Source organism: Chaetura pelagica, unplaced genomic scaffold, assembly GCF_000747805.2.
Source record: "Chaetura pelagica isolate M959 unplaced genomic scaffold, ChaPel_1.0 scaffold328, whole genome shotgun sequence".
Classification (NCBI taxonomy): Eukaryota; Metazoa; Chordata; class Aves; order Apodiformes; family Apodidae; genus Chaetura; species Chaetura pelagica.
The window spans coordinates 649,066-669,521 of NW_009954216.1; the positions used below are offsets into that span (position 1 = coordinate 649,066).

Sequence of the window (20,456 nt, forward strand, 5' to 3'; positions counted from 1 at the left end):
CACAGTCCCTTTTCAATAGCCTCGTCAGCCCCTGCCACAAAGACTATACATGAAGGGATCAATGGTAGTTTTATCTCAAATTGCACTCGGCGCGTGTTTCTTCCAACTGACACTCATTTAAATGCTTGCTCTAAGACATCTATTCTGCCTGTAATAGAAAAAGGATTGGAAAACCTAAGCATTGTTTCCTGGAGAAAAAAAAAATAATATTAAAATATTCACTTGGCTAAGCATGAAATATTCCAGGTGCATGTGTTTAATCAGCAGTGAAACCAAGGGTTGTTACACTTGTATTTTGTAAATTAAACTGCTCAAATAATCAGATAAGAAACAACATACCTTATTGCATTGCAGCAGTGCTAATAAGAACATTTGCAAGGAGGGGAAAAATAAATAAATAGAGACACTTGATAATGCTGAGCCCCCTGCCCTGCAGGAGCTCTGGAGCTGTGCCCTGCAGCCCAGCACCGGGTGCCCTGCCTGCTGCAGCCCTCGGGAGGACACTGGGTGCTGTCACACGTGCACCCTGCCAGATGCACAGCGTTTGTAGGCCCTTCATAGTCCACAGGTTTCCATCTGATGAACAGAAAACTGGAGGGCAGACTGAGAAGAGAATATATGAAGGGATACCTGCAGTGGTATCTGGTGCACATCTGGTGCTGGTGGTGTGGATGCTTTCGGAGTTAGAAAATGATCTGCAACAAAGAGGTTGGTGCATGGACCTGCCACTTAGCCCTGCACAGGCTTTCAGCAGCCTACTGCAAGGTGCAGGGAAGGTGGAACAACTCCTGGCTCTGCAGGGAGAATGTATTTGCTTCCTGGACCCACACATTTTCTTTTAATTAAACAACAAAGCAAGATGTTGCAGTAGATACTGGGATTTTTAAGCAAACATTCTGTCAAAGCATGGAGACAAACCTGAGCAGCAGGTCATGTTTTGGCAGATGCAAGTGATGCAGTCAGACACCCAAAGGTCAGATTTCCTTGGAGCTGAGCTGGAGGTAATTACTGACACTCAGGTTTATGATGTGCTCTGGGAGTTTTGCAGTTTTCAGACGTCGTTATTATTCCAAATAAGGGCTTGCTCTCATTTTCACAAAGTCGATGATAAAACTCTTACTGATCTCAACAGGATGTATTCTATCTCTAAATGCATATGGTACTGACTGAGAAATACTTATCTGCTCCTGGGAATCCTGCCCAGCAGGGCTGAGCTACATGAATCAGATCTGTTGGGCTTGATTCAGGCTTGGAGGGAAGATAACCTGCTGATGGGCAGCTTAGCAGATACAGCAGATGTATCATCAGCTGAAAAGTAAGCTGTGGTAGATCAGACCAAAATGATTATGCACTGCTATTTTTCCTCATAACTGCTCCAGGTCTGCCTGACCTCTTCCATTCATCTCCAGCAGCAGCTGGAGGTACTGGGCAAGTTAGTACTGGGGCACTGATCCAGGCAGCTGGTTGTGCTGGTGTGGCCATGAGGACAAGGTAGTTCTTTCTGGGTAGGATTTCAGTAACACTGTGCTGTACAGCTGTAGCACACTTAGGTGTTTGTCATCCACGAAGGTGTGTCTTTCTCCTTTGTGTGTTTTCCAAGGTTCACATCCCCCAAAGCAGACCCCCCAAGTGCCTTAAGCTGCCTCCCTCCCTGGCAAAGGGCACACGCTGTCCCTGGGCAGGCGGCATCACCCAGAAGCTGCCACAGGAACTCTGTGCTGTCGGCTTTGGAAAGGGCTTCTTTAGGGTAATGGAAAGTGTTCAGCTTGCAACTTTTTTACATTTGCTGCTGCAGCAGCAAAAATAGGGGCAAGGAAGGCTAGGGAGGAATGTTTTCAGCATTTTTAAAGGTCCTTTGTCCCCAGAAGAGTTTTGATCAAAACACCAACAAGGTCAGCTCTTCCTGGGGTCGAACCCAAAGCTTCGTTTTAGGAAACAAACAACCCTTTTATCTCCTAATTTCAGATGTGTTTCTGCTCTCTGTGGACCTGAAATCTCCAGTTGACAACACAGACCAACAGATTCTCTCTTGCAAATTCTATGTTTGAAATAGATGAGTTTTCTTTATATAAGGATGCTAAACTATCTTCTGTCATCTTTTCTTTTTCCAAATGGGTATTTTTTCTTCTTTGATTTTTCTGTGATATGAGAAGTGACCATGAGCCAAGTTACCAGCAGAGCAGTTGCATTAACCTGTACAAGAAGAAATTTACATTTTTAGTTGTTGTTACCACTGTTGTGGTCAGTAGTGTCAGGGAACCCAGACAGCAAGTCAATAGCTTATTTTTTGAGTTTGTAGTGGTTTAAAGAGGTGCATACTCAGCAACCAGCACTTTGTTCTGAAGTGTGTGTATCAGAAGGGTGATGTGTTTATTGGAAATGTGACTTATTTTAATTTCTTCCTGGGGATCTTACTAGAGAACATTTGGGGGATGTATTTCAGAACAGCAAAGTGTACTGAGCAATGCTTTGCTTAATTTCAACTTTGTGTCTTGAAGTTCAACCAAATTGATGAAGGGAGGTTTGCTCTCAAGCCAATTAGCAGTTTGAGAACTCTCAGCAGCCTGAAATGAGCCTCTCCTCTGGTTTAGTGCAGATATGTCTGCAAAGAACCTTGGTGAATTAGAAAAATCACTGAACGTCCTTCCTACTCTCTCAGCTAACTGTAACAAATTTCAAAGTGCTAAAATAATTACATGTTAACTTCTAATGCATTGGATTCAAATTAGAGGACAAAACATTTAGTGGAGAAAAGCACCTTCAGCAAAAAGAGCCACATAACCATAAGGCCTCCTGATCAATGAGTCCCAGTAAGGTTTTAATGGTCTGCTCTGTTTTTTTTAAAAATGAGTTAACTTGCACAGTTATTGGTTAGTTTTAACACTGGTCATTTACAGGAGTATGGAGGGAATTAATTAGTTACCAGCTGAGAATTAAACATGCCCAAAGGCTGTCCTGGGAAGGGGTTTGGAGAACTTGGTGCAAGTCTGGCCTGAACTCTTTGCAGTGTGTTACCAGCATTAAAGATGTGCTCACACTGTAGAGCCATCAGCATTGAAAGGGAAGTCAGCACTAAATCCCTGAGATGGGCCAAAGCTGCTGGTGGATTGACTGTCCTCATCCAAAGGTCATCTCTAGAGCAACCCAGTCCACCTCAACTACAAATTAATTTTACATTGGGAATAAGGATGACTTAGGAGAAAGCCAATAGTATGAGGGAGAGACAGAAGAGGCATTAGATACTGAAACTGAAGCTAAGTCCATCAACAGCTACAATTCAAATGATCCATGGAAGAGATTATCCAGTAAATAGGTTTCAACTGTATGGCTAATAACAAAATAGAAATAAAATCTCAACTGTAGAGAAATAGTCTAAATGATCACTTTTTCTGGATTTCTTGGGATGGAAAAAATGGGGATTGAGGGAGTGCAGAGCCTGGCAGGGCTGTGCTGGGGCAGGATGGCCCTTCTTGAGCTGGAGCATATTGCTGAATTGGTTCAGTTGCTTAGATTGATTGGAATTTTAATGTGTGCCAAGGGCACCTTCGGCTTTCAGAAAGGCACTATTCTTTCCAAAGACCTGGAGTTGATAATAGCAGTGAAGAATTCCTTGAGAGCTCCTGGATCTGCCACTGCCCAGGCAGCCCTGAGCAGCCTGCAGGTGCCCATCAAGAGCATGGCTGCAAGAAAAAGGGCTCATGCCCCCTTGTATGGTCTGGTTCTGAAAACCTCCTGAGGTGGGAGGTGCCAGCTGAGCACCTCTGCAGTGGTGCAAGTGTTGTGTGCTATGGTTTGTTTTCCTTATCATTCCTCAGTCCAGTTGCACAGAGCTTGCTTGGTGTTGGGGATGCAGGAAGGCTTCTTCATTTTCATTCAAATTAGTTGAATTGGGAAATAATTGAGCAGAAGGCAGGAATGAATGCAAGATTTTCAGGTCTGAAAGTAGCTGAAGGGGAGAAAGCAGATGGCTGCAAGACATACTGCTGAGCAAGTATTTTGCTAAAAGAGGTGATATTAGGCTGGGGGAAAGGCTTTTCCTGGAGGCTCCATGCATGATGCCTCCACAGGGCACAAGGTATTCATGTCTCAATGGGATTTACTGGACAGGAGCAGGTTTTCTGTTTTCATGAGCAGAAGAAAAGGAGTTACAGGAGACAAAGGTAGGTGAGAGAACAAGGAGAGGCTGAAGTGCCAGAGGCAGGGCTGGGGTTCACCCCAGGAGTTAATGTGCCATCCCCACCTGCCTCCCACCATCCAAGAGCCATGTGGCCCTGCAGGTTCCTCTATGTTGATGGGGAGTGTGGATGTGAGGAGGGGATAGGAACAAAACAGGATTTTATTATTTGTTTTTTCACCTGCAAGTGCAACTGCAGATAAGCCTCATGGGCTGAGTTACAGGCAGAGAGGGGGATGCTTGGCAGCTTGGTAGCCTTGCTGAAAAGCCATCAGCCTTCTTGAAAAAAAAAGCAGCAATGAAACACCTGCTTCATGGCATCTGTTCAGCAGAAGTTTTTACACTGTTCAGCAGCAAGGGTGGAGGTTTTTGGATGCAGCCTGTGTGCTGCATGTTGCAGGGGTTGTCATGGTGAGTGCTGAGTATCAAAGTACAGGCACCTAGAAAACCTACACAAGCTGCTGGTATGTAAATTAAAGTTGCCCTCAAGTAAAGACACGGAAAACTCATGTAAATGATGCATTCAGTATTTATGAATTGTATCCTAAGAGATTTCTGTCACCTAAACTTCTGTAACGGGCAGCAGACTGTCTGTTGTTCAAACCATCAATAATTAATGCAGACTCAAGGAGTTTTATGTTAACTTAAAAAATACATAACTCTTGTGTCTGGTGTCTTTCCAGGATCACTGTTTTGGAGGATGGGAGCCTGCGGATTGTGAATGTCACCAAGTCTGATGCAGGAAGTTACACCTGTGTGGCAACAAACCACTTTGGGACAGCCAGCAGCACGGGCAGCTTGGTTGTGAAAGGTAATTGCAGTTTTTATTGCATATAAGAGCATCCAGAGCAGCCCCACATGCTGCACCTTTCCCCTTTGATGCAGATGCAAGATGGGGGATTAAAGTATCTTTTGCATCTCAGCAGCCTGCTGAGCCTCGTGGGTCAGAGGCAACAATGGCAGTGAGAAGGTGTCTGGTTGCACTGACTGATGGTGATTACCACAAGTGTCAAACCAGAACACCAAGTTAATGTATTTTGTTTTCCCACGTAGTTCAAAATTATTCTGCAAATTATCCGGAAGTTGTAACCCAAAGCCAGGGTTGTGGTCCATATAATTGTAAGGCTTGTTTCTAGCAATGGCCAGTAATTGTGCTTGAGAAGTGTTTGGTGTCTCCACAGCCAGATGTTCCCTGCAATTCAGTTTTGCACAGGACATGTATAAAGCCCTGGTGAGAAGTGTTGCCCTCAGCTTGCTGAGATGAGGTGGTGTCCAATGTCATCTATTGTGGTTATTCCTAAACTTCTGTTGTCTTTTAAGAACCTTCAGACCTCTTGAATTGATCTTTTCTTGTTGTAGAATGATGGAAGAGCTCCAGCCTTGCAATTCAATGTCATGATTTTTTAGAAGATGCACAAACTCTGATTTAATTTCATTGTTTCTTCTCCAGGGCTGAATTTCTGCATTTCAGGAATTCCAAGTGTTTATTCATGTGTGTTCAGGATTTTTCTGTCAAATACTTTTTTTCAAAAGCAAAAGCTACAATGTTTGACAAAAGTACTGAAAGTAATAATTTGATAGGATTTTTCTGTCAAATACTTTTTTCAAAAGCTACAACGTTTGACAAAAGTACTGAAAGTAATAATTTGATAAACAATGAGAGACACTGACAAATGTCTTACATTAATTTTTGGCTTGAGAGTCCAATGTCTGATGGATTATTACAGGTCATGAACAGATAGATTATTACACTTATAATCTCTCTCCTCCTTGTTTGGGGAAAAACCTACATTGGATAACAAATCAGGCCAGATTGATTACAAAGCAATAAATCAATCAGAGAGCCCTGATGCTGTCAGTATTAATTCCCCCAGATATTGACACTGATGGATAGGATTCAGCTGGAGTCTCTCCCTGTCGATTATTTTTATGGTATACAGGGAATACTTTAAAATGTTTCAATGCAAGTTTTAATCCATGTTTTTTATGACAGAGCACATTTGAGCAAGTAGTATCAGGCTCAGGTAAGTGCTGAGAAAGCTGATGAGCCCCTTTTAAACAGCTACAGATTGCAGGTGACTGTGGTACAGCAGCAGGTTTTCTCTGAGCAAAAGGTTTGCCTCTGGCTTAGCTGTCTGGTGATGGAGTTTAGTTAGATGGGATGTTCCTGGGGTTGTGCTTCATGGCCCTTCTGCTTCCCTCACAGCAAGGGGCTGGAGGGCTGTGGGGGGTCTTCCTTCCTTCTGCAGGTATTTATTGTCAAGGAGTGCTGGAGCACATCAACAGCAAGTGTTCCTCAGGTTTAGAGCTGACATGAACAGCTTGTGTGGCATTTGCCCTGCAAGCAAAAGGAGAGAGAAGGGAAGATCAGCATGAGGTCTGTGTGAGCTGACTCTGCCTTTTCTTCATCTGTGTTGTCCTAAGGAGGCACCCACAGCCAGTAGCTAAGAAAGCAATGCTCAGGGGAAACAAACGTAGAAAAGACCTTGTCTGTTATTGAAAAGGTCAGTCAGCTGCTGTGTGCCCCAGAGCAAAACTGGAGAGCAAAATGGTAAAACACAGCCCCAGGGACCTTCCCTGGGCTCCCCAGGGCAGCAGGAGGTGGCACCAGCTCCTGGCTGGAGGCACTAGGGTTTTGTCACTGGCACAGTTGAGGCCATCCTGTTTTTCAGAGTGCTGCAAGGCACTGAGGGGGTCAAATCAGGGTCTGCAGTGCAGGGACCACTTGTACCACGGGGAAAAAGCCAGTAGTTAAAAATAACGTTTTGTGTCTGCTACTGAGGAGTCACACTTCTGGAATTGATGGCTGATCTTTTCTTCCTCACAGAGCACAAGGAGCAGCCCCTGCTCCCAGCACAATAGGCAGCAGCTTTTCTACCTGATCCTTGGGTTCACGTGGTTTACAAATCACTTTTCTTTGCAGTAAGGTTATAAAGGATTAGCAAGTGCTTTTTTCTCCCTCAGTGCTGCGTTTTCACTCGATTCCATTAGCATTAATGGGAGCAACACATGTGCATGAAGCAGAGAATAAACTCCTAAGCGTGAGATGTGGATATTAACAGCAAACCCAGAAATGCAATTTCAAAGTCTATCCCATAAAAAGTATAAAAGAGCAGAAACTATTCTGAACTACAAATGAACTGTGTAAAACACTGGATTTTATACTGAGATGCTTGAGCTTCTCTGCCCTAGGTAAAGCAGTGGCAAGTTTGGACAGAAATATGACTGAACACCTTATTTTACCTCAGTTTTGTGGTGTACAAAAAGGCTAATTTATCAGTTGATGAGTTGTTTGACCTTAAGATATGCTTATATTCTTTTCTAACTCATGTCATTGAGCAAAAACCTGTGAAGGTCAGAAAGCATTTTTTTTCTAACCTCCTTGTGTTCTTCCATTAATATTGCAGGTTCTCTTTTTAATTTTCTTTCTCTCTCAGGGAGAGGTACTGACACTGTCAAAGACAGTGTAGGCAAGGATGAGAGGAGGAGGAGAATATCTGTTACACCAGAACCAAGGAGCTTAAAATAAATCTCTGGCAAACAACCAGAGAGGGATGAATAAATAATCATATTATGCATGAGTAGACAGCTTAAAAACATATAACATTCTGACAGGTGCCCATAGGGCTGTGTATTAACAGGCTGTTGTCAGAGCTGGTGAATCTTGGTGGTTTTCTGAACCAGTGGGACTGTGGTTTGGGTTTGTTCTGTTGGTTGGTGCTAAATGGGAACTGCTCTGGCCTCTGAGACCTGGATTCTTGCAAACTTGCACGTAGGGTTTGACCTTTACATTAAAAAGCAGGATTGAATTTGTAAGGATAGAGAAGAATCCTGCAGACAGTGTTCAGAGCTATGTAAAACATGATGTGTGTTTACATGTAGTATATAAATATTGATTTTCCATCTTTTTTTCCTATTTTTTCCTGTACTTGAGGCTAAATGTTCAATTCTTCCAACACGTAATGACAACAGGCTTTGTAAGTACCAGGACAAACAGTGTAAGCAGGCATAGACTGCATAATATGCCTTTATTTGTATTCAATGTAGTGATATAAATTGGCTAATAGCAGCAGCTCTGAAATAGGAAGCTCATTTCAAGACGTGGCAATAAAATCTCTGAACATGGGAAGCACAAGGAGAGGCTCTGGTGCCAACATCCCAGCTTGTGCCCTTCAGTAGCAGTGACTAAACCCAAGCGAATTTTCCTGAGCAGCATCTATCTATAAATTTGATAATTCAGCTTAACCCCAGAGCTCTGTGGGATGGTCCTTCGTGGACAGAAGGAGTTGGTGAATGCTTGGTAGGGTGTGAACCTTTCTGTTCCTGTTGGGAGCTACAGCAATTCCAGTCACATCGTGGCATCTCTGAGAAGGGCAAGTTCCAATGACTTTATTTGCCTGTTTCATTATGATGCATCTCTAACATTTTCCTGCTGCCATTAGCTTGTCTCATTTGGACTGTCACGGGAGGGCTCAAGGCAGGAAAAGCAAGAGAGAACTTTTGTTAGCTGCTCTCCATGGCACTTTAGCAGAAAAAGATTACAAAGATAATGTCAGTGGGTTATTTTTTCCTCACGCTTGAATAGACTGATAGTCTTGATTTTGTCCAGCACAGTGATCCAAATTATTTTGTATACAATTGCATATTTTCTATTCCAGCTCTGTTCCTTTGTGTGAATGTTGGTGTGTTGCATTTCAAATTGAAATGATTGATTAAATACTGTAAATTCTGGTCCATTATCAGGGAACTTTTCAGAGACTTCAAATGTTATTGCCTTTAAACCTGCAATTTCTCCTGAGTTATTCTAGTGCTTTGAGAGAAGCTGGGCTCATAGTTCAGAGGCAGTGCTGAGCTGATGAGTGTGGGTGCAGCTTCTTGCTCTGTACAGGCAGTGCTGGTGGGACATGATGGCCTTTCTGGGCTGTGCTGACATCACTTGATAGTTTTGCACTGTGTTCTTTGGCAAATGTGCTGCGCTCGCCTCGTGTCCGTGGGGCCAGGGTGGGTTTACACTGCCCTGGGTTGGTTTAGTAGATGAGGAATAACATCTTCAGAGGCTGTTAATATTAGGCTGCCCATAAAGAAGTGAAAAGAATTTAGTTCTGCAGCTACACAGGTACAGACCCATGGAGAGATGTGGCTCTCTAATGACTGACCCTCTGCCCCCTGTTGTGTGCTGCTGAAGTTTTGTTTTGAACACGGCTGAGAACACGTGGTGCAGGGTTCCTTCAAGTCCTTTGGGGCTTAATTTCCACGTAATTCAACACACATGCAATCAAGCAGAATTGCTTCCACCTCCTTTTCTATTGGTGCATAATGGTCTTGGGTTGGGTGAGGTCACTTTAGTACCTTGGTGCCCACCAGCCCTCTGGGGCTGCTCCAGGTGTGTGTGCGCCAGCAGTGCTCCTCATGGGACACCTGCCTCTCACAGCAGTGACTTCAGTCACTTGTCCATCTTTTTACCTTTGAAGACCTCATTATATCCCCCTGTAACTGTGTTAAAGACAACTTGGTATATTGCCTTCAGTTCAATTTTTTTGTTTTAATATAGTTTATAAATGTAAGGGTCCAGCCAGACTTTTAAATTAATCCATTGTTTTACATAATTGTAGTCTAAAAATTAAAACTCAGAAAACAGAGATAAAGCTCATATGGAAAATCTTAATCTGAATGATCCCTCATGGGTTTTCAGAGAATTATTTTATTCTTTTGGAAATACCACACTTCAGATTATTATTATTTTTTGTCAGATATTCACAGGGAAACTGAACCCAGAGTGAATTCCAGAGTGTTATCATACATGGTTTAGATCAGCATTGTCTGTTCTTTACAAAATTATTTCCACCAGTAGGATGGGGGGGGTGTCTATTTATTTATTGGTTTATACTTAGAAGTAATTTATTTTCTTGGTTGCAGACAGTGGTTCTGCATAGCAGGGCTGGACCTGCTGACTCTGCTGTGGCTGTGGCTTTGGTGCCAGCCTTAAATCTCACGCTGGGGCCCTTGGCACTGCTGACATCAGCAAGTGTTGGACTCGCCTGCCCACAAGCTCCTTCTCCAATAGTGCCCTTCCTGACTCCAGCAATAAAAAAGGGGGATGTTTAATCACCCTGATTTTCTCCTACTCAAAAATGCACACAGTTTTTCTGGACTATAGCCAGCTGGCCCCGCAGAGGTGTTGGGAGCATTACCAGGGTCTGTCCTTGGGAGGGTGTACACCAGGGATCACACTGTGGAGGAGCTGTGCAATGGTTTCACTTTGCAGCTGTAGCAAATGCTTGTCTTTTAGCAAGGATTGTGTGTATTTGATGAGTGTCCTTTTCTTGCTTCTTTAATCAGTGAATGCAAGTAACTATAGTGCCATGAATTTTACCAGCTATTTTCAGCTGTGTCTTGACTGCCTCTGAGTAACTGGGACATCAGTTGCTTGGGATGGGGGGTTAGCTCTTTTCCCAAGAGGGAGAGTAAGCCATACATTAAGATGTTGGTGTATTTTACATTAACCAAGGGAAAAATGCAGCAAATACTTAAATCTGTCAACCCATTTAAGCACTGTCTACATGACCAGAAACCCTCTCTATACTTCCCTGATTTTCCCCCTGCCATATACGTTGCTGCAGCTTTGCTCATATGGAAAACTGTCCCAGAAAGCTATCGCAGGCTTTTTCCATATAATCCACCCATATGTCCTGGGTTTAGTGGTTAGTTATTTTGAAACATAAATAGCCCCTCTGCCACTCTTCCTGAGGTCTGTCTCAATCCAGCAGTGGTTAAGGTCATGCAAGGTCTTTAATTTTCTCTCCTCACAGCTCAGTTCAATCTAATTTAAATTCATATTGGTTATTCCTTAGCCCTTAAGAAAGGACCTGGTTAAATAACACCTGGTCTTGAAAGCACAAAATATAATTTAAAAAAGAGAGGCAGAATGTAAAGTAATAATCCCACAGCAGCACTTTAGGGCTGTCCATATTTTATGGGCTTTTTATTATTATGCTGGATAGCACACGAGCTGTGTGTTCGGCTGGTAGCAGAGCCAGGATTTTCTACACTTACTGAAGACTCAGAACTCCTGAAAAGTCAAAAGAAGTTTTCTTATTCTTAAAGTGAGGTTTTTTTCAGAGTGGCCAGACACAGTTTTTATATGTAGTTCAGACATAAATTAATGTTCTTTATCAGGTTTAATATATTGTGTTAAAAAATCTCAAGAAGTCACTTGTGAGTACAAACTGTTGTTCTGCAGAATCTCTAAATCGGGTTTATAGGCAAAAGAGTATTAGAGTCACAGAACTATGTGAGCACTGATTTATCCCTGAGTACATGTTGCTCTGTTCTCATGTTTAGGAAATGAAACTTACTTTGGAGTTTGGAAATCTTTCTTGACTTCTAACTCACAACCAGTAGCAAATGCTTGATTTCAATGCCTGGCAATGAAAGCAGCAATCTGGCTGGAAAATTGTAAAGGAATATATTCAGCTCTAATTGGACTGTTTCCACTGACACCAATTATTTCTAGGACACAATTAAGGGTCTTTTGCTAGGTTTCAGTGAAATTATCACCCAAAGTGCTGCACAAAAGGCACAGTTATAAATGAGAGCTGTGCAGCCACCGCATCTGCTCCTCCCTCCCCTCAGCCCTGGTAGCCCCAGCCCTTCAGGCTGCACTTTGCTGGATCTCCTTAACAAACCTTCAAGAAGAAGCTGCTGATGGGGCTGGTATCCAATAAGTACCTCAGGGTCCTCCCCGCTTTGAAGGAGCTCTTCTCCATATGGCACTTCAAACCCAAGGTTTAATCAAGTATTTTATAGTTTCAGGCAAGTGACATGTTCATTTCCAACTGCAAACCTCAGTCAAGGTTATTACAGGATGTCTATCCAAATTGCTTTCTGCAGCTGGAAGGAGCTCAGCTCAGTGTTTCAGAGCTGGCAGGTGCCTCTCCTGATACACCTGGATCTGGGAAACATGAAAGGTTTTCTCCCAGCTCTGTTCAGCTGAGATCCTGAGGTCATCAGAAAAATCAGGTCAGCCCCACAGCACCCCAGGGAAGATGACAGAGCTGTGTGTCACGTCAGCATTGCCATTCTTCTGACAGTTAATTGAAGCTCAAAGCTTGTAATCACTCTGAGATGACAGGAGTGTCAAAACGAGAAGCAGATGCCTCGTCTGCCATGGAGCCCTCCCCAAAGCCACCCCTCCCTGGGTCTGCTCAGACATGCCTTTTGCTTTTGCTTGGTGAATGCCTTGGAGAACATGAACTCCTCCACCATGAGAGCCATGGGCTGTTGGCTGTGTTGTGCTGGGGAAGGCTGGGGACCGTGTCTGGACAGTGCACAGGGTCACAGCAGGGGGACCAGCCCATCACTGGGCATTTCCATCAGCCCCTTTGGGGACACGTTGTAACATGAGTTTGTGGTCATTTTGGTGAGTGAGGCTTCACTCCCAGCAGCCCATCAGTGAACAGCACTGCATGAACTGTTGCTTTCTTACTTGGGAGGAAAAAAAGTCAGGGCAGATGCCAAGAACAAAACCAGTAATTGGCAAAGGAATGGAACTGAAATAAACTGCACAATACCACTGGTTTGCTCTTAGGGCTAGTTGAATTAAGTAAGTTAGGGGATTTTTTCTTGTAAACACTTACTGATCATAACAAATAAAACTTGTAAACATAACACTGTTAAGTTTCATTAAATTTGCAGCAGACAATTAATTTTTTCCAGGCAATTCAAAGGGTCTTCTGTAGTACTGATTCAGCTTAATTGAACATATTACCACAAGCAGACAATAAGAAATATATTGAAGATATCCATCTGGCTTGCACTGAAAACCTCGTGCGTTTCCTTCTCTGTGACTGTCACCAGCCTTACTAATTGCCTCATTTTGGCTGTTTTGCAATCAGTGTGATTTAGCCATTAACGTGATAAAAGTCATCTTGGTGAAGAGCTTGATATTAAAAAGCATAGATCTCCAGCCTATCTCTCTTGCCAATTTTGGACGTATCTCTAGCTTTATTAGAGTTATATTTTTAAAAGCAGGAATACAAATATATTGACTCTTACAGAGCAACTTCTCCAGGTACTTTGTCTATCTGATCCTGATGTAGGGAGTGCCAGTCAGTGTGAAATATTGGCTCTGGATCATGGTAAATGCAGCAGGTTCTTCCTCCCACTTCCCTCCCCACTACTTTCCCCTTTCTCCTCTCTGTCCCTCCAACCCCCAGCCAACCTCCAGGCACATCAAGGGGCTTAAAATTGGTAACTACAGGAAGTCAAGGCAGGAGCAACTAGCTGATGTTTATAAATGTGTCTGATTCAGCACATAATGTGGAAAAACACCTCTTTTTTAAAGAAATGTTCAACCTTTATGTCTGTATACCCTGTGGCAATGGGGGAAAATGAATAATTGGTTTTGTTCTATATTTTCATTTTAAATCCACAGCGTATTGCAGGGTCAGCATTGTTGCAGCCCAGCCTCTCCCACCACAAAAAAGGTTTAGAGTAATTCCTTCAGAAGCTCAGAGCTTTTGGTTTAGGAATTTTCTTGTCCTCTCCCAAAAAGAAAAAGCAAGAGATTCAGGAGTTCTGCATCATCAATAGGAGACTGGGTTGTTGAGCTCATCATTGAAGATCAAATCCACACATCAGCTGAAAGAGGAGATGACCTCTAGGTTAAACACAGACTCTTAATGAGATGAAAGCAAGTTAATTAGCACTTTTCATCAACTTGCTTCAATTTATTTTAACATGCTGCATTTCAGAGAGGTTAAAACATTTTTCAGTTTTTGAATACAAATGAAAACCCAGAGTAGTTAAAATGAAACCATAGGTCAGGGACTTCAGGTAGAAATTTTAATCAAAAGAGATGTAGGGCATTTGATTATATGCCTGTGTGTTTATATATGAGATTGTATATAAAACATAAGCAACAAACTGTTTTATCCAACAGTTAATTTTGCGAGTGAAGAATTGTTAATTGGAAATTAATACCAGACTTGAGACAGTAACAAATTCATAAGAAGAGGAATGTGTTGGACTTCACGTTTCCCACCCATTTCCCTGTCCCAGAGGACTTCAGCCTAGGCAGACGATCCCTGAGAATACAGGTTGTCCTTTTCCAAAGCATGCAGTGGATTGAACTTCCAAACATGAGTTTCCTGGGAATCCCATAAATCTTGGGTAAATCAAGGCCACACTCTAATAGAAAACAATACGCCAGAGAAAACTGAGCGTGTGTAGTGTAGGTCCTGCTTTGGAAGGGAGCAGATCTCCCTAGAGCTGCTTCTCTCCCCATCACAGTCAGTCCGTTTGAGCAAGCTGGGATAGGGAGATGCTGGTCTGAACATGAGATAGATGTGTTGAGAAAGTGCTGGTCCATGAGTCAGGGAAAAGTTGAAAGAAGCCATGTGGGAGAATAAAGGGAGGAAGTGAGAATGACTCCCTTACTCTCAGAACTTTATATCCTTGAAAACAGTGTCTGAGAACAGCCTGGCCTGAAGGCTGTGTTTTTAACATCAAAGATACAGAGGAAGTGTTTAGAGAGCACATTTTATGTCGTAGGAGGAAAAAGTGTTAAGAGTGTTGAGGGAAAGAATCTGGGACAGTACTTGGGGATATATCAGTCCTTTTGTGTTTTTTCTCCAAAGCATTTTTGGAAGCAGCTTAGCAGAACCAAACTTCTGAGGTTTTGAGCTGTGACTTTTTCTCTCCGAGTCTAGCTGGATTGCCAACAGGTTCCTCAAAGTGGCTTATCAGATGATAATAATAGCCAAGTGGCACATGGATAAAGACCAGGAGTGGTGGGTTTTGACACATCAGAGAGTAACAAAAGCACTGCTGAACAGTGATGAGGCGCTGCTCGGAATATTAGGGACTTCTGGGACCTGATTGTTCCCCCTTCTAATGCAACTTAAGTAGGATTATAAGCAATCCTGTCAAAGTTAATGTGGACACTGCAGTCTCTTGTCTTCATCTCCAGATCATGATGGCAGAGAGAGTTTAATACCAGACACTTGTAGGTGTTCTGGGTTAAGTTCTAGGTGTGCTGTATCACAGCATTCAAGCCAGTGATTTGGGAACACAGAATGAATATGAATGGTGATGGATCAAAAGCCAGTTGGCTCTGAAATACAAGGAAGTTTTGTCACTGAATTGCCTTGCCATGGCTTTGCTTGGTTCTCTCTGTCACACACATGTTTATAATATGAATTTTGCTTTCATTATGTTTGGAGATTTTAAGTGTATTGTGAAGAACTAGTGATCAGAGTTCTATGTTTTAGTACTATGTTTTTCTTCTAGCTTCATTGCAAATGTATCTCAGTAATCATCTTATTTGGGCTTATTTAGAAAGTCAGCAGTATTTCACCAGTGAAATGCTCAGTTCCTTTTCTGTCCAAGTGCACAGTAGAAAGTCTGTAAAAATGCAACTCTGAATCCATTAGTCCTGGCAACTAAACTGTTTGGTGCAGCTGAGGATGAACATCATTCCCTGCAGCACCCAGCCATGGGTGGGGGGGTCGGGGAGAAATATTTTAGACCGTGACTAGCAAAGCTTTGTGCTCAGGACCAAACTCAGCCCCCTCTGAAACCAGGCTGAAAGGAGAGGTGGTAGCACTGACGTGCTGTTTGTTCCTCCTCTTCTCAGTGGGTATCTGCACAAATTGGATCTTGATTCTTGTTTTGGAATTATTTATGTGAGAAAAACTTGTGGCTAATTTGAACTAAAATGCCATGTAACGAGAGAAATATCAAGGATGCTTTTTAATGATGCTGTGTTGAATATTTTTTCAGTTGAGTAGGAGCTGGGGATTTTGAGCAAGTTCTAATGATGGAAAGGTCTTGCAGGTTGTTATTTTCATTTCACATGTGATTCTGCCTCCATCCTGGCCCTTCCTGTAACATCAGGACACCAATGAGCACGTCCCTCAGAAGAAGGGTTTGCTTTCTTACTGTGCCAATAATTAATTGGAACAGGACACTGAGCCATCTTGCCTGCACTGGGAAACAAATTAAATCTTTGTGGCCCAGAAATATTTTTTTCAAGGTTTTGTCTTTTGGTTCTTCTCTTACTGTTGCTTGATCTGTTCAGAAACAGGTGTTTGGGCTTCAGTCTTGCCTGTGGTAACGGGAAAGCCTCAACAGGGTTCCAAGAAAAAGTTATTCTTAAATTAAAATATATGTTGTGCACAGTGGTACAAGAAGCCAAAACAGTTTAAAATGAAGGTCTTATTTCCATTTTATAGGCTGGGCAAATAAGGCAGCAGAGCCTTCTAAGGACTTGCTCAAGGTCAGACAGAACGTGAGGAGGAGAGCTTGGTTTATTCCCTCTCACCATCAGGTCTGGACTCATCCTGGCCTTCACCTCCCAGAGCCACCTCCTTGCTCCCACTCCCTACTCTGCCCCCTCCTTTTCTTATCTATTTCTCTTTTTGATGGAATTCTGTTAAGCTTAATTGTTCACATTTTAATGGTGAGTCTTAAATATCCAACCTCATGTGTATTGGGCTGGCTCCCCTGCTGTGCTTGGCCCTCCCAGGGGCTTGGGGCACATGTGGAAACAGCATTTTATTTCAACAGTTCCTTCAAGTTTAGTTGCAGATAATTTGAAGAAGATCGGATGCTTCCAGTGGCAGCAACATTTTTCTTCTAAAGGTTTAGTTTATTTAAAAGCTTGACTTTTTTTAGTTGAGGTTTACATTTTGAGCTGACCTGATGGGAGTTTTTTTAAAGGGAAAATACAGTTTTTTAAGTAATTTGCATAATTTATTGCCCTGCCTGTCTGCAGATTGTCATACCTCATCCTGCCCACTGCATAACAGCTTCTTAATTATGTCTTGTTGTCTGGATGTCACTTCCTGAGGGACTTGAGAATGCCCAGATTTCTTTCTAGTGTAGGTTGTAAGTAGCTTGGGAATTTTAGATCTTTCCTTTGTGTGATGGAGTCATTTCTCTATGGGAACTATTTGTGAAATCTGCCACTAATTATAATCTAATTATAAAATAGTAGGAGCAGATGTGGCTTGAGAGAAATACTTAGGTTAAAGGTATTCACAGGCTGGCTACAGCAACCCACCCAGCAGATGAGCTGTTGGAATAACAGCAAGAGACAGATGCTCTGTGCTGAAAATGGAGGTGGGTGTTTTCCCTAAGGACACAGCCATGAGCTCCAGTGGGAAACTCCCCAGGTTGTTCTCCAGGGTTTTATCTTGAGTTTTGTGTTCTGACAGAGATTCAGACTCTTTAATAAACACACATGTTTGGTACTTACTAATATTAGTGAATCTTGACAGCCCACTTTCTGTCAAGATTTTGTTTGTTTGTTGTTTTGAGTTCTGCCAAGAGGTGGAGGGAGGAAGGACAAAAAAGGGTTGTACATTAGGAAAGAGGAAAGTTAGAGTAAGGGAGTAAGTAAGTCCTGGTGCTCCAGTCCTCTGATCATTTTTGCCTCCCTCCTCTAGACTTGCCCAAGGAGCTCTATGTCCTTCTTATGATGGGGGCCTGCATATCATCTTGTTGCTGCTCTGCTTCACCTGGGCAGGTTCTTATTTATGGCCATTAGTATCAAATATCTGTCAAAGCCCCATAAATCAACCATCTCAGCAGGCTGAACTGTCCAAAGGGGCTATAAGCTGTTGAGCACTAGGCTGGGGGACTGCATGGAAACCTGCATGGCTTTAGGTCTGCACAATTACCTGTGGCTTGTGTTAGAAGAACCATGATTGATCATCAAGTGACTTATAATTTATCAAAGATTAGATATGATTTATCCTGTATCTGATTAACCTTCTCTGTAAGATGGCCATTAGTTTTGCAATGCCAGTAGATTATTCCATACTTGAAACCACAAATATCAGCTAGTTGCAATCACTAGCTCACAAAAGGTGATCCCTTGAATTCACTGGGTTGCCTGTGAAGTGTGTCACAAAGGGTTCAATCGTTTGTCAAACACACCAATTCCATTTAAGGCACCTCTGAAGTGAAGTGGCTTTTCTTTTAGTTTGAAATGCAAAAAGACAGAGAAGGGGTGTTCAGGGTTTGTGGTGTTATCAGGCCCTGCTACGTGCTGCTGTAATGAGCAGGCCCACATTTCTGAGAGTGACAGATTTGACTCCCATTTCCAGATCCCATTAAGGATGATTTTCTTTGTCACAATTGTATAGAAAGAGCTTGATTTGATCAGATTGCATTGCACTAGGTAAAATGGAGGTTAAAATGAAGTATTGTGCCCTCTTGTTATTTAAGTAACACTCTGTACTCTCAGCAGAGTGGATATATTTTCATATATTTTGTCTTTAAATTTGCTGTAATGGCACATCCCTCTGCAGTATCCTTTGATGTAATTCCATTCTTAATGTGTTTTCAGATGGAAATTAACCTTCGTTTATTATTCAGCTACCCAAAGAATGCATATTTGAGTCTGCAGAAGTGCAGTCCCTTGATTGACTGCCTGGTCCCTGTCTGAGAGGTGGGAGGTGTGAGTTCCTGGGAGGGAGACGCTTACATCAAGTTTAGACAGTTTTCAATCTGTGGGAAGCTCTTTTTCAATGCCAGTTGAAGAAATATGGTAATAACTTGTACCTCAACTGCAGTTAAACTCCAAGTGAAGCTGAGAAGGAAACTGCTGTTGTTGAAAGGGAATCTTCAGGAGCTGGAAGTTCAGGTGACCCAGGAGGGCAGTCGCAAGGAGCAACATCCAGAGGCTCCTCTGGAAGCCCCTGTGCCCACAGGGGCTGCCCAAGAGGAAGGGGCTCAGGCCACAGGCTGAGGCACCTGTGTAAAAGTACTTGGGTGTCCTCCCACCCTTGTGGTTCTGATATAGCAAGATTTAAGCCAAGAAAACTGCAAAATAGGGATCCTCTTTCAGCAAAGCAATTTTAGCATGGCTGAAATGCCCAGCTCAACGGAGCGTATTGCTGAGTCAGAGCTTCTGCTCTTCCAGGAAAGGTCAAAAACTCCATCCCTCCTTTCTTTAATCCTCATTAAATCCATGGCTGTGTCTCACTGCCTTCATTGCCAAAGATCAGTGCTGCCTGATTACATGGAAAGATCTAGACCACTAACCACGTATATGTCTGAGATCAGAAAAGGCCCAGGCCTAAATTCACTTCTCTAAGCAGCTAGTGTCCCTTTTGTAATTAATAAGATTATATTTTATTATGCTGAGCTACCCTAGTACTCACCAGACTGTAAGTGCTGCAAAAATGTTCTGGTAAGAAATGTGCCTTATAAATCAGCTACTTGTCTTGTGAGAGCACATGTGTAATAGCTGATTATATGGAACAGAAGAGTAATATTGGCATAAGAGCTTTGTGCCTGTTCCTGAGAGCACATATGTGACTCATCACAGCTCACGTCTGTCAGACTGGGGTATTGTATATCATAAAATCATTTGGGTTGGAAAAGATCTTTATGATTATCAACCCAGCACTGCCAAGGCCACCACTAAACCTTATCCTTGAAATAATGGGCATTTCTCACTTTCCTTTTAGCCTCAATTTTGGCCATGCCCCATAACGTACTCAATCTATTAAGCAAGCTGGAGTTTGCTGTGCTAATTCATACTGTGTGTTTAGTTATTCACTGGGTTTTCATCTCTTTAGTTCAGGGTCATCTACTCTTCAGCATTTCTTACAGTGTCTGATGGTGCCCAGAGCACTAAGAGCTCCTAGACACTCAGCCAGTCATCAGCTCTCAGCTGCTTTTGACTTTATGGTCTTGGATAATTATTTCATTCATAAATAGCAGAGAAGGAAATGTTAGAGCACATCTGAGTATTTAAGCACTGGACTTTGAATCTTCAGTTGCTCACAGATAACAGATGATTCTACTGCCAAGATTGATTTTTGTTGTCTCCAGACATGATTTGCCTTGAAATCAATACAATAATGTAAAATGTCATTGCAAATAGAGGACATTGTTGTGCAGTGCCTTTATTAACTCCCTCTGATAAAAAACAAAATGAAAACAGTAAATATGTTGGTATTTCAGAATGAGAAAAGGTGAGTCACAAGTACTCAAGTTACAGTTTGTCTACAAGAAAAACCTATTTTAAAATCTTGTACATTAAATCATTTATGCAGATAAGGAAAAAATGCAGCTGCATCTTTAACATGGTGATGCTAATGGCTATTTAAGAGAATTAGGTAACGAGATGGTTAATCAAACTTGAAACTACTGCTTATCTGCCCAGAACCACATAAGGAATATCAGCAATGGGAAGGGAAATCTGGCACGAGGAGGAGCAGAACTCTGTCCAATTCCTGCCCTTTGTGCTTGGCCTCGCTTGCCTTTG

At 42.5% G+C, this 20,456-nt stretch overlaps 1 protein-coding gene across 1 annotated transcript in view; it reads left to right on the forward strand.

Moving 5' to 3' along the window:
- The window catches only part of CNTN4 (contactin 4), a 107,229-nt gene that overhangs the window by 66,828 nt on the left and 19,945 nt on the right, over window positions 1–20,456 (forward strand). The window contains 1 exon segment of the mRNA XM_010003347.1: window positions 4,858–4,985. Coding sequence (XP_010001649.1) covers window positions 4,858–4,985 — 128 coding nt within the window.